This window comes from Lagenorhynchus albirostris, chromosome 15, assembly GCF_949774975.1.
Source record: "Lagenorhynchus albirostris chromosome 15, mLagAlb1.1, whole genome shotgun sequence".
NCBI lineage: Eukaryota > Metazoa > Chordata > Mammalia > Artiodactyla > Delphinidae > Lagenorhynchus > Lagenorhynchus albirostris.
In genome coordinates, this window is record NC_083109.1 from 12,386,967 (window position 1) to 12,400,899 (window position 13,933).

At 39.6% G+C, this 13,933-nt stretch overlaps 1 protein-coding gene across 25 annotated transcripts in view; it reads left to right on the top strand.

Annotated features, from left to right (window-relative positions):
* The window catches only part of STAU1 (staufen double-stranded RNA binding protein 1), a 58,324-nt gene that overhangs the window by 31,663 nt on the left and 12,728 nt on the right, over positions 1–13,933 (top strand). For all 25 annotated transcript variants that reach the window (XM_060122222.1, XM_060122223.1, XM_060122199.1 and 22 more), the window contains one exon: positions 3,495–3,593. In XM_060122222.1, coding sequence (XP_059978205.1) covers positions 3,495–3,593 — 99 coding nt within the window. The remainder of the gene's footprint in view (positions 1–3,494; positions 3,594–13,933) is intronic.

Here is a 13,933-nt window from a genome sequence, read left to right on the forward strand (position 1 = left end):
TTCACAACACAAAATTATACTATATATTGTTTTGGTCCATTTGAAAAAGAAAGCCACATGGCTGGGAAAGATCCAGTCCCATTTTAGAATAGCAGTTAACTCTTCTATGGGGAGAAGAGTGAGAAGGGCTTCATTCATTGTTTTCCTTATAAAAGCAAAAAAAAAATTGATGTCAATAGTGTCTAGTGTTGGCATTTGTTAAATCCAGCACAATTGCCTGTTACATTATTATCTGTACTTTTCTGTATGTTTGAAATAGGTCATAACTAACAATAAAAGTTAAAAGGAATTGAGCTGATATAGTGAACAAAAAATGAAAATTGGGGTACATGCATGGCAATAGAAGCATTATCATCCTCATCACCTGGTTTATTTCCAAATTTGGTTCTTGTTGCACCTAAGGAAAACATTCTCATTGACATAGTTATTTATCATGAGAGTGGACCAGTTTTTAAAATAACTCATTTATTTAAAAAATCTGTGGATACTCTTCAAATAAACAGCTGTCAGAAAACTTGTTTGTGTACAAAAATGAGTTAGCCTGTTAGCACAAGTTAATGTGTTGATGGTCTCTAGTGTGTTACTGTTTGGTATGAAACACATAGTTTTCTTTGTTGCTTTCCAAAAAATTAAGGTCAAATATATAGATAATATAAAGGACGCCATTTTAACCATTTTTTAAGTGTATAGTCCTATGACATAAAATATATTCTCAATGTTATGTAACTATCACCACTGTCCATTTTCAAAACGTTTTCATCATCTCACACGGAAACTCTTGTACACATTAAACAAAACTCCACCTTCCCCCCCGTCCTCATCCCCTGTAAACCTCTGTCCTGCTTCTGTCTCCGCACTTGCCTGTTCTGGATACCTTGTATAAGTGAATATTTGTCTTTTGTGTGTGGCTTATTTCATTTATCGTAATGTTTTCGAGGTTCATCCATGTTGTAGCTTGTTTCACAATTCCATTCCTTATTAAGACTGAGTAATATTCTTGTATCAGTATTCCACATTTTGTTTATCCATTCATCTGTTGATGGATGTTTGGGTGGTTATCATCTTTTGGCTATTGTGAATAATGCTGTTATGAACACTGATGTACAAGTATCTGTCCCTACTGAGTATATATTTAGCAGTGAAGTTGCTGGATCATATTGTAATTCTAAGTTTAACTTTTTGAGGAACCACCATACCGTTCTCTACAGAGGTTGTACCATTTTACATTCCCACCAGCAGTGTACAAAGATTCCAATTTCTGCACATTCTTGACAACACTTGCTATTGTCTGTGGCTGTCCTTACGGGTGTGAAGTGGTATCCCATTGTAGTTTTGATTTGCATTTCTCTATGATTAGTGATGTTGAGCGTTTGTATATCTTCTCTGGAGAAATGTCTATTCAAATTCTTTCTCCATTTTTGAATTGCATTGTTTGTTGTTGTAGTTATTTATATATTCTGGACATTAATTCTTTATCAGATACATGATTTGCGAATATTTTCTTCCATTCTGTGGGTTGTCTTTGCTCTCTTAATTGTGTCCTTCAATGTACTGAAGTGTTTTTTGGTTTCTTTTTGTACAAAAGTTTTAAATTTTGAGTCCCAATTCATCTATTGATTTTCTTTTTTTAAAAATTAATTAATTTGTTGGTTGTGTTTGGTCTGCGTTGCTGCGTGCGAGCTTTCTCTAGTTGCGGCGAGCGGGGGCTGCTGCTCTTCATTGCGGTGCACGGGGCTTCTCATTGCGGTGGCTTCTCTTGTCGCGGAGCATGGGCTCTAGGCATGTGGGCTCTAGAGCGCAGGCTCAGTAGTTGTGGCGCATGGGCTTAGTTGCTCTGCGGCATGTGGGATCTTCCCGGACCAGGGCTCGAACCCGTGTCCCCTGCATTGGCAGGCGGATTCTTAACCACTGTGCCACCGGGGAAGTCCTGTTGGTTTTCTTTTGTTGCCTATGCTTTTGGTGTCATATCCAAGAAATCATTCCCAAATCCAGTGTCATGAAGCTTTTCCCCTGTATTTTCTTCTAAAAGCTTTATACTCTTAGCCCTTATGCTTAGGTCTTTGATCCATTTTGAGTTAATTTGTGTATGGTATGAGGTAAGAGTCCAACTTCATTTTTGTGTGTGTGGTATCTGGTTTTCTCAGCACTATTGTTGAACATGCTTACTTTTTAAAATACAGTATTTTTTTTGTTGTTCTTGTTTAAACCTATTTAAAAAATAAATTTCAAACCAAACCTCTTTGGAACTCTAGCCTTCTAAGATACCTTGCTTGAACATTTCTGGCTTTAAGGATTCACTCATAAAAAGGCAGGCCCTCTTTCTCCTTATGATTTAAACAACAAGCATGAAAGTGTGTTTGGCTTAATAATTAATCACAGAAGTTGCTATGCAAACAGTTTCGACCAGGTAGTGAGTGAAGTGAAACCAGATTGGAAAGAAAACATTATCATCATGGAAGGAGAGAAAGAATTACAGTGTCTGGTTAAATTTACTTATACAGGATTATATCCTTAATTATATTAATTTTTTTTATTTAGAGTTTTCTTTCTTTTAATTATAGCTTGAAATATGGATCCTGTGTTAGGGTTAGGATCTACCTGATAAACCTAAGGAAATGCACAACAAATCAAATCCTGGATGGTGCTACATCTGCCTATCCAGTGATTTCAGCCTTGGGTTCCTGTCATATAGTTCTTATCTTGGAAATAGGATTTTACAAATTCTTTGACAGAAGAATCCCAGTAATAAGAAAAACACAGCTGTCTTGCCATGTTTTGGGGTCACTTTGCTATTACTGAACTTATCTCATTGCTTGTATTATCACTGCCACACAGTATAGACTCCATGTGGTCCGTGTGCACAGAGAAGATCTCTGCCCCTCTGTAGTCCCAGCCTGTGGAGGACTGTAAATGAACCTTGTTACAAAGCTGGAGTCAGCTTTTGTTCAAGGTTCTTTATTAGTCTGCACCTTGCATTTTTGCCAGCAGCAGTGAAGTATGAGACACGTGGCGGTTTTGTAATTGTTCCACTGCAACTTTTTTAAAAAAGTGGTTTTCCAGGGATTTTTTTGTCCAAGTAAGAAACCCACATACCTAGGTGGAGAGACTTACATTTGTCCTTGCCATGCCCCACACAGACTGTACTTGGACTTTTTCCAGAATGTGGCTTGCCAATCCTTGAGGAGGCTTCGGGAGTCCCTCTCCCTGAGCGGCCGTGGCTCACTACAACGCGATTAGACTGATCCGTACCCAAAGGCCTGTTATGTGTGGACTGTTTATGTTGGATTTATGAGGTAGAAACTAGCCAAAGTTTGATAGGACACTTTTTTTTAACCTTTTAATTTCAGTGACACATGAACCACATGTGGCTCTGTTCACGGGGTTACTGCTGCATCTATAAAGCCTAGTTTCAGTGCTTTTAAGATTTATCATCACAGCTGGGATCTTGACCGCTTTAACAAGAGTTCACTACTAACCAATTATTCTTCCTTTAGGTGAACGGAAGAGAATCAGAAGAAGAAAATCTCAATAAATCTGAAATAAGTCAAGTGTTTGAGATTGCACTTAAACGGAACTTGCCTGTGAATTTTGAGGTAAGCTTATTTTACACATCTATTATACTGTTGGTGTTCATCATCGGAATTGTATTTTTCTTAAATAACATTGGAATGATAATCATATATATGTGAATCTTCAAATTTAAGATTCAAACTTTATTTATTTTTAAGTAATCATGTTTTATTAACAGAAGAATATACAAATTTTTTTTTTTTTGGATGGTACGCGGGCCTCTCACTGCTGTGGCCTCTCCCGTTGCGGAGCACAGGCTCCGGACGCGCAGGCTCAGCGGCCATGGCTCACGGGCCTAGCATCTCTGCAGCATGTGGGATCTTCCCGGACCGGGGCACGAACCCGTGTCCCCTGCATCGGCAGGCGGACTCTCAACCATTGCGCCACCAGGGAAGCCCCCAATTTTTGTTTTTTTTTGAATTTTATTTATTTTTTTATATAGCAGGTTCTTATTAGTTATGCATTTTATACACATCAGTGTATAGATGTCAATCCCAGTCTCCCAATTCATTCAACCCCACCCACCCCACCCCTGCCGCTTTCCCCCCTTGGTGTCCATACGTTCTCTACATCTGTGTCTCAATTTCTGCCCTGCAAACCGGTTCATCTGTACCATTTTTCTAGGTTCCACATATATGCATTAATATATGATATTTGTTCTTCTCTTTCTGATTTACTTCACTCTGTATGACAGTCTCTAGATCTATCCACGTCTCTACAAATGACCCAATTTCATTCCTTTTCATGGGAGAGTAATATTCCATTGTATATATGTACCACATCTTCTTAATCTATTCGTCTGTCAATGGGCATTTAGGTTGCTTCCATGTAAATAGTGCTGCAGTGGGCATTGGGGTGCATGTGTCTTTTTGAATTAGGTTTTCTCTGGGTATATGCCCAGTAGTCGGATTGCTGGATCATATGGTAATTCTATTTTTAGTTTTTTAAGGACCCTCCATACTGTTCTCCATAGTGACTGTATCAATTTACATTCCCATCAACAGTGCAAGAGGGTTTCCTTTCTCCACACCCCAACAAAAACAACAACATTTGTTGTTTGTAGATTTTCTGATGATGCCCATTCTAACTGGTGTGAGGTGATACCTCATTGTAGTTTTGATTTGCATTTCCCTAATAATTAGTGATGTTGAGCAGCTTTTCATGTGCTTCTTGGCCATCTGTATGTCTTCTTCGGAGAAATGTCTATTTAGGTCTTCTGCCCATTTTTGGACTGGGTTTGTTTTTTTAATATTGAGCTGCATGAGCTGTTTATATATTTTGGAGATTAATCCTTTGTCCGTTGGTTTGTTTGCAAATATTTTCTCCCATTCTGAGGGTTGTCTTTTCGTCCTGTTTATGATTTCCTTTGCTGTGCAAAAGCTTTGAAGTTTCATTAAGTCCCATTTGTTTATTTTTGTTTTTATTTCCATTACTCTAGGAGGTGGATCAAAAAAGACCTTGCTGTGATTTATGTCAAAGAGTGTTCTTCCTATGTTTTCCTCTAAGAGTTTTGTAGTGTCCGGTCTTACATTTAGGTCTTGAATCCATTTTGAGTTTATTTTTGTGTATTGTGTTAGGGAGTGTTCTAATTTCATTCTTTTACATGTAGTTGTCCAGTTTTCCCGGCATCACTTATTGAAGAGACTGTCTTTTCTCCATTGTATATCCTTGCCTCCTTTGTCATACATTAGTTGACCATAGGTGTGTGGGTTTATCTCTGGGCTTTCTATCCTGTTCCATTGATCTGTGTTTCTGTTTTTGTGCCAGTACCATACTGTCTTGATTACTGTAGCTTTGTAGTGTAGTATAAAGTCAGGGAGTCTGATTCCTCTAGCTCCGTTTTTTTTCCTCAAGACTGCTTTGGCTATTCGGGGTGTTTTGTGTCTCCATACAGATTTTAAGATTTTTTGTTCTAGTTCCATAAAAAAATGCCATTGGTAATTTGATAGGGATTACATTGTATCTGTAGATTGCTTTGGGTACTATAGTCATTTTCACAATATTGATTCTTCCAACCAAGAGCATGGTATATCTCTCCGTCTGTTGGTGTCATCTTTAATTTCTTTCATCAGTGTCTTATAGTTTTCTGCATACAGGTCTTTTGTCTCCCTAGGTAGGTTTATTCCTAGGTATTTTAATCTTTTTTTTGCAGTGGTAAGTGGGAGTGTTTCCTTAATTTCTCTTTCAGATTTTTCATCATTAGTGTATAGGAATGCAAGAGATTTCTGTGCATTAATTTTGTATCCTGCAACTTTACCAAATTCATTGATTAGCTCTAGTAGTTTTCTGGTGGCATCTTTAGGATTCTTTATGTATAGTATCATGTCATCTGCAAACAGTGACAGTTTTACTTCTTCTTTTCCAATTTGTATTCCTTTTATTTCTTTTTCTTCTCTGGTTGCCGTGGCTAGGACTTCCAAAACTATGTTGAATAATAGTGGTGAGAGTGGATGTCCTTGTCTTGTTCCTGATCTTAGAGGAAATGCTTTCAGTTTTTCACCACTGAGAATGATGTTTGCTGTGGGTTTGTCATATATGGCCTTTATTATGTTGAGGTAGGTTCCCTCTATGCCCACTTTCTGCAGAGTTGTTTTTTTTTTTTTTTTGCGGTATGTGGACCTCTCACTGTTGTGGCCTCTCCCATTGCGGAGCACAGGCTCCAGACGTGCAGGCTCAGCGGCCATGGCTCACGGGCCCAGCTGCTCTGCGGCATATGGAATCTTCCCGGACCAGGGCACGAACCCGTGTCCCCTGCATCAGCAGGCGGACTCTCAACCACTGCGCCACCAGGGAATCCCGAGAGTTTTTATCATAAATGGGTGTTGAATTTTGTCGAAAGCTTTTTCTGCATCTATTGAGATGATTGTATGGTTTTTCTTCTTCAGTTTGTTAATATGGTGTATCACATGGATTGATCTGCATATATTGAAGAATCCTTGCATCCCTGGGATAAATCCCACTGGTGTATGATCCTTTTAATGTGTTGTTGGATTCTGTTTGCAAGTATTTTGTTGAGGATTTTTGCATCTATATTCATCAGTGATATTGGTCTGTAATTTTCTTTTTTTGTAGTATCTGTGTCTGGTTTTCGTATCAGGGTGATCATGGCCTCATAGAATGAGTTTGGGAGTGTTCCTTCCTCTGCCAATTTTTTGGAAGAGTTTGAGAAGGATGGGTGTTAGCTCTTCTCTAAATGTTTGATAGAATTCACCTGTGAAGCCACCCGGTCCTGGACTTTTGTTTGTTGGAAGATTTTTAATCACAGTTTCAGTTTCATTACTTGTGATTGGTCTGTTCATATTTTCTATTTCTTCCTGGTTCAGTCTTGGAAGGTTATACCTTTCTAAGAATTTGTCCATTTCTTCCAGGTTGTCCATTTTATTGGCATAGAGTTGCTTGTAGTAGTCTCTTAGGATGCTTTGTATTTCTGTAGTCTGTCGTAACTTCTCCTTTTTCATTTCTAATTTTATTGATTTGAGTCCTTTCCCTCTTTTTCTTGATGAGTCTGGCTAATGGTTTATCAATTTTATCTTCTCAAAGAACCAGCTTTTAGTTTTATTGATCTTTGCTATTGTTTTCTTTGTTTCTATTTCATTTATTTCTGCTCTGATCTTTATGATTTCTTTCCTTTTGCTAACTTTGGATTTTGTTTGTTCTTCTTTCTCAAGTTCCTTTAGGTGTAAGGTTAGATTGTTTATTTGAGATTTTTCTTGTTTCTTGAGGTAGGCTTGTAGAGCTATAAACTTCCCTCTTAGAACTGCTTTTGCTGCATCCCATAGGTTTTGGATTGTTGTGTTTTTGTTGTCATTTGTCTCTAGGTACTTTTTGATTTCCTCTTTGATTTCTTCAGTGATCTCTTGGTTATTTAGTAACGTATTGTTTACCCTCCATGTGTTTGTGTTTTTTACGTTTTTTTCCCTGTAATTCATTTCTAATCTCATAGCGTTGTGGTCGGAACAGATGCTTGATATGCTTGATTTCTATTTTCTTAAATTTACTGTGGCTTGATTTGTGACCCAAGATGTGATCTATCCTGGAGAGTGTTCCATGTGCACTTGAGAAGAAAGTGTAACCTGCTGTTTTTGGATGGAATGTCCTATAAATATAAATTAAATCCATCTGGTCTGTTGTGTCATTTAAACCTTCTGTTTCCTTATTTTTTTCATTTTGGATGATCTGTCCATTGCTGTAAGTGAGGTGTTAAAAGTCCCCCACTATTATTGTGTTACTGTTGATTTCCTCTTTTATAGCTGTTAGCAGTTGCCTTATGTATTGAGGTGCTCCTAGGTTGGGTGCATATATATTTATAATTGTTATCTCTTCTTCTTGGATTGATCCCTTGATCATTATGTAGTGTCCTTCCTTGTCTCTTGTAACATTCTTTATTTTAAAGTCTATTTTATGTGAGAGTATTTTATTGCTACTCCAGCTTTCTTTTGATTTCCATTTGCATGGAATATCTTTTTCCATCCCCTCACTTTCAGTCTGTATGTGTCCCTAGGTCTGAAGTGGGTCTCTTGCAGACAGCATATATATGGGTCTTGTTTTTGTATCCATTCAGCAAGCCTGTGTCTTTCGGTTGGAGCATTTAATCTATTCACGTTTAAGGTAATTATCGATATGTATGTTCCTATGACCATTTTCTTAATTGTTTTGGGTTTGTTTTTGTAGGTCCTTCTCTTCTCTTGTGTTTCCCACTTAGAGAAGTTCCTTTGGCATTTGTAGAGCTGGTTTGGTGGTGCTGAATTCTCTTAGCTTTTGCTTGTCTGTAAAGCTTTTGATTTTTCCATCGAAGATTCAAACTTTATATTTATTTAGCAAAGCAGTATTTATTCCTAGGGCAGCCATGGATCTCTAGGCGGTCCACAGCTGGCCTCTGTAGGTCCATTAACCTCCTAAAATGGTCTGAAGGGGATCCTTTTGTTGTTCACGTGTGTTTTCTTCTGGCGGGAGGGTCCGTTGGTTTCATAAGATTCTCAAAAGCATCTGCTACCCTCCAAATATTAAGAATCTCCTTAAATGGCCCCTAAAAATGTCAGAGTAATTGTTAAAAAGACATAAGTTTTGTCATTGCCCAGTGTGTGCCTCCCAGTTCACCCATTTAATAACCTCATTTGTTGTTGGAGACTTTGTGGCCTAAAAACAACAATTAATGATTGTTAGTTCAAAATGGAAAATAAAGTACATTTAGTATGTGTTTCTTTCAAAGACACAGTGAGTCCAAATAGGTTAGGCAGGTAAGGGGGAATTTTTTTTAAAGTTTCCATAATTTTCAAAAATTCTTTGCAAATTCTTTCTTTTGATTTCTGTGCTTGGTTATGCAAGGTTGTGTTTTAATAGATTTCTTTATCAACTATTTGATCTTTCAAAGTTATAAAGAGTATAGGTTTAGTCTTCCAAAGAGCTTTAAAACTCAACGTATTTGTTACTTCAGGCAAATGTAATTTGAGGTGGGACATCTGCTTAAAACAATTTTAAGTGGTTCATTAACTTCTTTTGGCCTATTTCTTTTTTAAAAAGTCTACCTGGGGCTTCCCTGGTGGCGCAGTGGTTGAGAGTCCGCCTGCCGATGCAGGGGACACGGGTTCGTGCCCCGGTCCGGGAAGGTCCCACATGCCGCGGAGCAGCTGGGCCCGTGAGCCATGGCTGCTGAGCCTGCGCGTCCGGAGCCTGTGCTCCGCAACGTGAGAGGCCACAACAGTGAGAGGCCCGCGTACCGCAAAAAAAAAAAAAAAAAAAAAAAAAAGTCTACCTGAAGTTTATTGTCCTGTAAAATACTTTAATTTTGTAGTTAGGTGATCCCCAAATTTCATGTCTGACTCTCATGAAATATATGCCTTCTTCTATTATGTGCTAGTGCCCTAAACTGGCTCCTGAGTTCAGTCCTTATGCCATCAGCTGAGTGATGGTGATGGTGATTTCTGACCTCCAAACTCATCTGTTGCCATGAGGCACAGGTGGGGGTAGAGAGTGGCACTTGGCTCACAGGGCCATCCCACACCCCCCCCACACCCATCCCTGCCCCTTCCTGGCAGGCAGGATCAGTTTATATTGTCCCCTTTCCAGAGTGCAGTGCACCAGATGGCTCTCGGGCTGGCATCGTACCTGGCCCTACATCCCTTCCAGCCTTTCTGCCTCTGTTCTGGGTGGGAGATGGTGGCTGGGGAGGCAGTGAGACAGGGGACACACAGAATAATAGGGCTAGTTGTTGAGTGGGAACTAGGTGGGAGCTTCACCCGGAGAAGCCTCATGGTCTCCCTGGGAACCTGTTTTGGGAAAGGGAAGAAATGCTTCTTTCCCTCCTGCTGAGGGATTAGTGTGGCACAAGAATGGATGTTTAAAGATTGGAGGGAGGGGTACAAAGATTGTGGGAATGGGAGATGCCTGGCTTCTCGGGTCACCTAGGGGTTACAGAGGTGACTGCTGGGGCCAGGGCCCTAGATCCTTGTGAAGCTTGGCACCTTCCCACACCAATTGCTGCTTTGCCTGAGAGTCACAGAGCTTTCTGGACCTTAGTGAGGGATTGCCATTTTATATTTTTGCTCTTTGGGATTTGGGGACCAGATTGCTTCTGTCCTACCTATACTTCTGTTTAGGTTTTAGATTTGTCTTTCATACTTCTGTTCAGGAATATGTAACACTTAGCAGGGTATTGTCAGGTAGTCACAAAAGAAATTGTGGGAGTGCCCTGTGGTGGTGAATATCTCTTGAAGTAATAATTTAAAACGTGACAGTTTGTGTGTAGGTAGTGTCATTGAGTTTGTTAATATGAGTGCTTATATTAAATAGCTCTCACATATCAAAAGTTCATATTAGCTTCCATTATTAGGTTGAGCAAAGCTTTTATTTTTTCCCCACAGTTCTGTCTCTGGCACCTGGAAGATTCCCTTGCCTATATTGGATGCTCAGGAAATATTTATTGAATTAATGAATAGAATAGTTTTTTTTTTTTTTTATTTTGACAGATAGCAAGATACGTCATGTTGGAAACTGAGTTAAGTGTGCAATAGAGAATACAGGAGCCATTCATACAGCTTTTCAGAAAAATGTATACAGCTAGATTTTTGATAAAATACATAGTTTTAGTTAGAAAATGTTACGGTGCTGGTTGATATAGTTACTGGGAGGCAGTTGTGACTTGATCCCACTAAATACATTCTAGGTTAAATTGCAGATGTAGATTGGTGGGATTATGATGTGAGCAGACAATGAAAATGGTTGCTGAGGGACCAGGATGGACTGTGAATCTGAAGTGAGCCATCAGGGTGGCTACCCTTACTTTTCGAGTCTCATCTGAGGATGCGGAGAGCACTGTTCAAGGAGGGAGCATTTGGAATATAGGCTGTCAGTGTGGGAGGGCATCCTGGAGGCTCTCTTTTCTTTTTTTTGCGGTACGCGGGCCTCTCACTGTTGTAGCCTTTCCCGTTGCGGAGCACAGGCTCCGGACGCGCAGGCTCAGCGGCCATGGCTCACGGGCCCAGCTGCTCCGCGGCATGTGGGATCCTCCTGGACCGGGGCACGAACCCGTGTCCCCTGCATCGGCAGGCGGACTCTCAACCACTGCGCCACCAGAAAAGCCCCCTGGGGGGCTCTCTAAGATCAGTCTGCAAGCGCCTATGCGAGCGGGGCTCTTCCCAACAAACCTCTTCCTTTGTAGGGCAGTGAGGCCGGTGTCTGAGATGCCTCCCTTTCTCACCTTTGAGCACAGCACAGCCAGTTCTTGGGCTCACACAGATTTCCTAGCCATCCTTCCAACTTTTTATTTTGAAACATTTCAAACCAATGGAAAAGTTGCAAGCATAGGACAGTGAATGTATCCTTCACATCGATTCACCAGTGGTTAACATTTTAGCACATTTGCTTTTTTCTTCTCTGTAAATGTACATATTTTTCTATTTTTCATTCTGCTGACTCATTTGAGAGCAAGTGGCAGACATCATGCCCTTTGACTCCTAATATTTCAGTATGTGTCTCTTAAGAACAAGGACATTATCTTAAAATAACTATAATCTGATTGTCAATACAGGAAATTTAGCATTGCTGTAATACTGTTACCTAATATACATCCTAGATTCACATATTGCCACTTGTCCCCATGATGTCCTTTAGAGAAAGTATTTTCCTGGTCTTGAGTCTGGTACAGGATCACACATTGTGTTTAGCTGATGCATCTCTTTAGTCTCCTTTAATGTGTAACAGTTCCTCAGCGTTTTTTTGTGTTTTTTTTGTCTTTTATGATATTGGTTTGTTTTGTTTTTCAACATCTTTATGGAGTATAATTGCTTTACAATGTTATGTTAGTTTCTTTTTTTTTCCAACATCTTTATTGGAGTATAATTGCTTTACAATGGTGTGTTAGTTTCTGCTTTATAACAAAGTGAATCAGTTACACATATACATATGTTCCCATATCTCTTCCCTCTTGCATCTCCCTCCCTCCCAGCCTCCCTATCCCACCCCTCTAGGTGGTCACAAAGCACCGAGCTGATCTCCCTGTACTATGCGGCTGCTTCCCACTAGCAATCTAGTTTGGTAGTGTATATATGTCCATGCCACTCTCTCGCTTTGTCACAGCTTACCCTTCCCCCTCCCCGTATCCTCAAGTCCATTCTCTAGTAGGTCTGTGTCTTTATTCCCGTCTTGCCCCTAGGTTCTTTATGACCTTTTTTTTCCCCCTTAGATTCCATATATATGTGTTAGCATACGGTATTTGTTTTTCTCTTTCTGACTGACTTCACTCTGTATGACAGACTCTAGGTCCATCCACCTCACTACAAATAACTCAATTTCGTTTCTTTTTGTGGCTGAGTAATATTTCATTGTATATATGTGCCACATCTTCTTTATCCATTCATCTGTGGATGGACATTTAGGTTGCTTCCATGTCCTGGCTATTGTAAATAGAGCTTCAATGAACATTTTGGTACATGACTCTTTTTGAATTATGGTTTTCTCAGGGTATATGTCCAGTAGTAGGATTGCTGGGTCGTATGGTAGTTCTATTTGTAGTGTTTTAAGGAACCTCCATACTGTTCTCCATAGTGGCTGTATCAATTTACATTCCCACCAACAGTGCAAGAGGGTTCCCTTTTCTCCACACCCTCTCCAGCATTTATTGTTTGTAGATTTTTTGATGATGGCCATTCTGGCCTGTGTGAGATGATACCTCATTGTAGTTTTGATTTGCATTTCTCTAATGATTAATGATGTTGAGCATTCTTTCATGTGTTTGTTGGCAATCTGTATATATGATATTGGTATTTTTAAAAGTCAGTTATTTTGTAGAATGGCCCTCAATTTGGGTTTGTCAGATTGTTTCCTCAGGATTAGTTTCGGGTTGTGCGTTTTTTGGCAGGGAACACTACAGAAGTAATGTTGGTTCTCAGCAGCACATGATGTCATTTTATCCGAGTGTTAGTGATGTTAGTTTCACTGCCTACACCAGATGTGTGCCACTCTGTGGAGACTTCCTTTCCCTTTATAGTTAATCCATAACCTATGGGGAGATGCTTGAAGGCTATGCCCTTACAGAGTTCCCCAGTGTTTCTAGCAGTCATTGATAATTCTTCCTGGCACCAGTTATTACTGTGGTGGATGTCAAACATTGATTTTCTGCATGTCCAAAGAAAATCTCCTCCTGCCTTATATTATATTAATTTATATTAGTATAGATGCATTCAAAGTGTTACTCCATTATTGTTGCTAATCATTTTGATGTTCAACTTGCCATTCAGACTAGCTCCTGTATCCTTTGATATGCCTCTATCAGCTTTTCTTGGGGGGGTGTGGGGGGCGGGGGGCTGTGCAGTCCGATTCCTTGAGGTATAATTTACATAAAGTAAAATTCATCCTATTTAAGTATGTAATTTGATGTGTTTTGATGGTATGGTTGTATAACTATCACCACAATTAAGATAAAGAACATCTTTCACCCCATAAAGTTTCCCCTGTGTCCCCTTGCAGTCAGTCCCTTCCCTCCATCCTCAGCCTTGGGCAACCATTGATCTGATGTCTGTCCCTACAGTTTTGCTTATTTTCAAAATATTACGTACATGGAATTAGAGAATTTATTGCCTTTTTTTTTTTTCCCCCTTTTGGGCTTTCCCTTTATCTATTTATTTAACGGGATGCGTAATAACATTTTGAGAAGCCTGGAGGGAGCACATAAAAATATAAAGCCATCTTAGAAAACACAACCCAGACATGACCTTTCCATAATTGTAAATCATGATAACAAAGGCCAAAGTTCCTTGTACGGTTCCTTCCCTCAGGCCTCTCACCTTTTAACAAATGGCCAACCAGATACAGTGTGTTCGGTGTTGTCCATTTGGAAGTTTGTGATCTTTCCAGATTGCAAGATTAC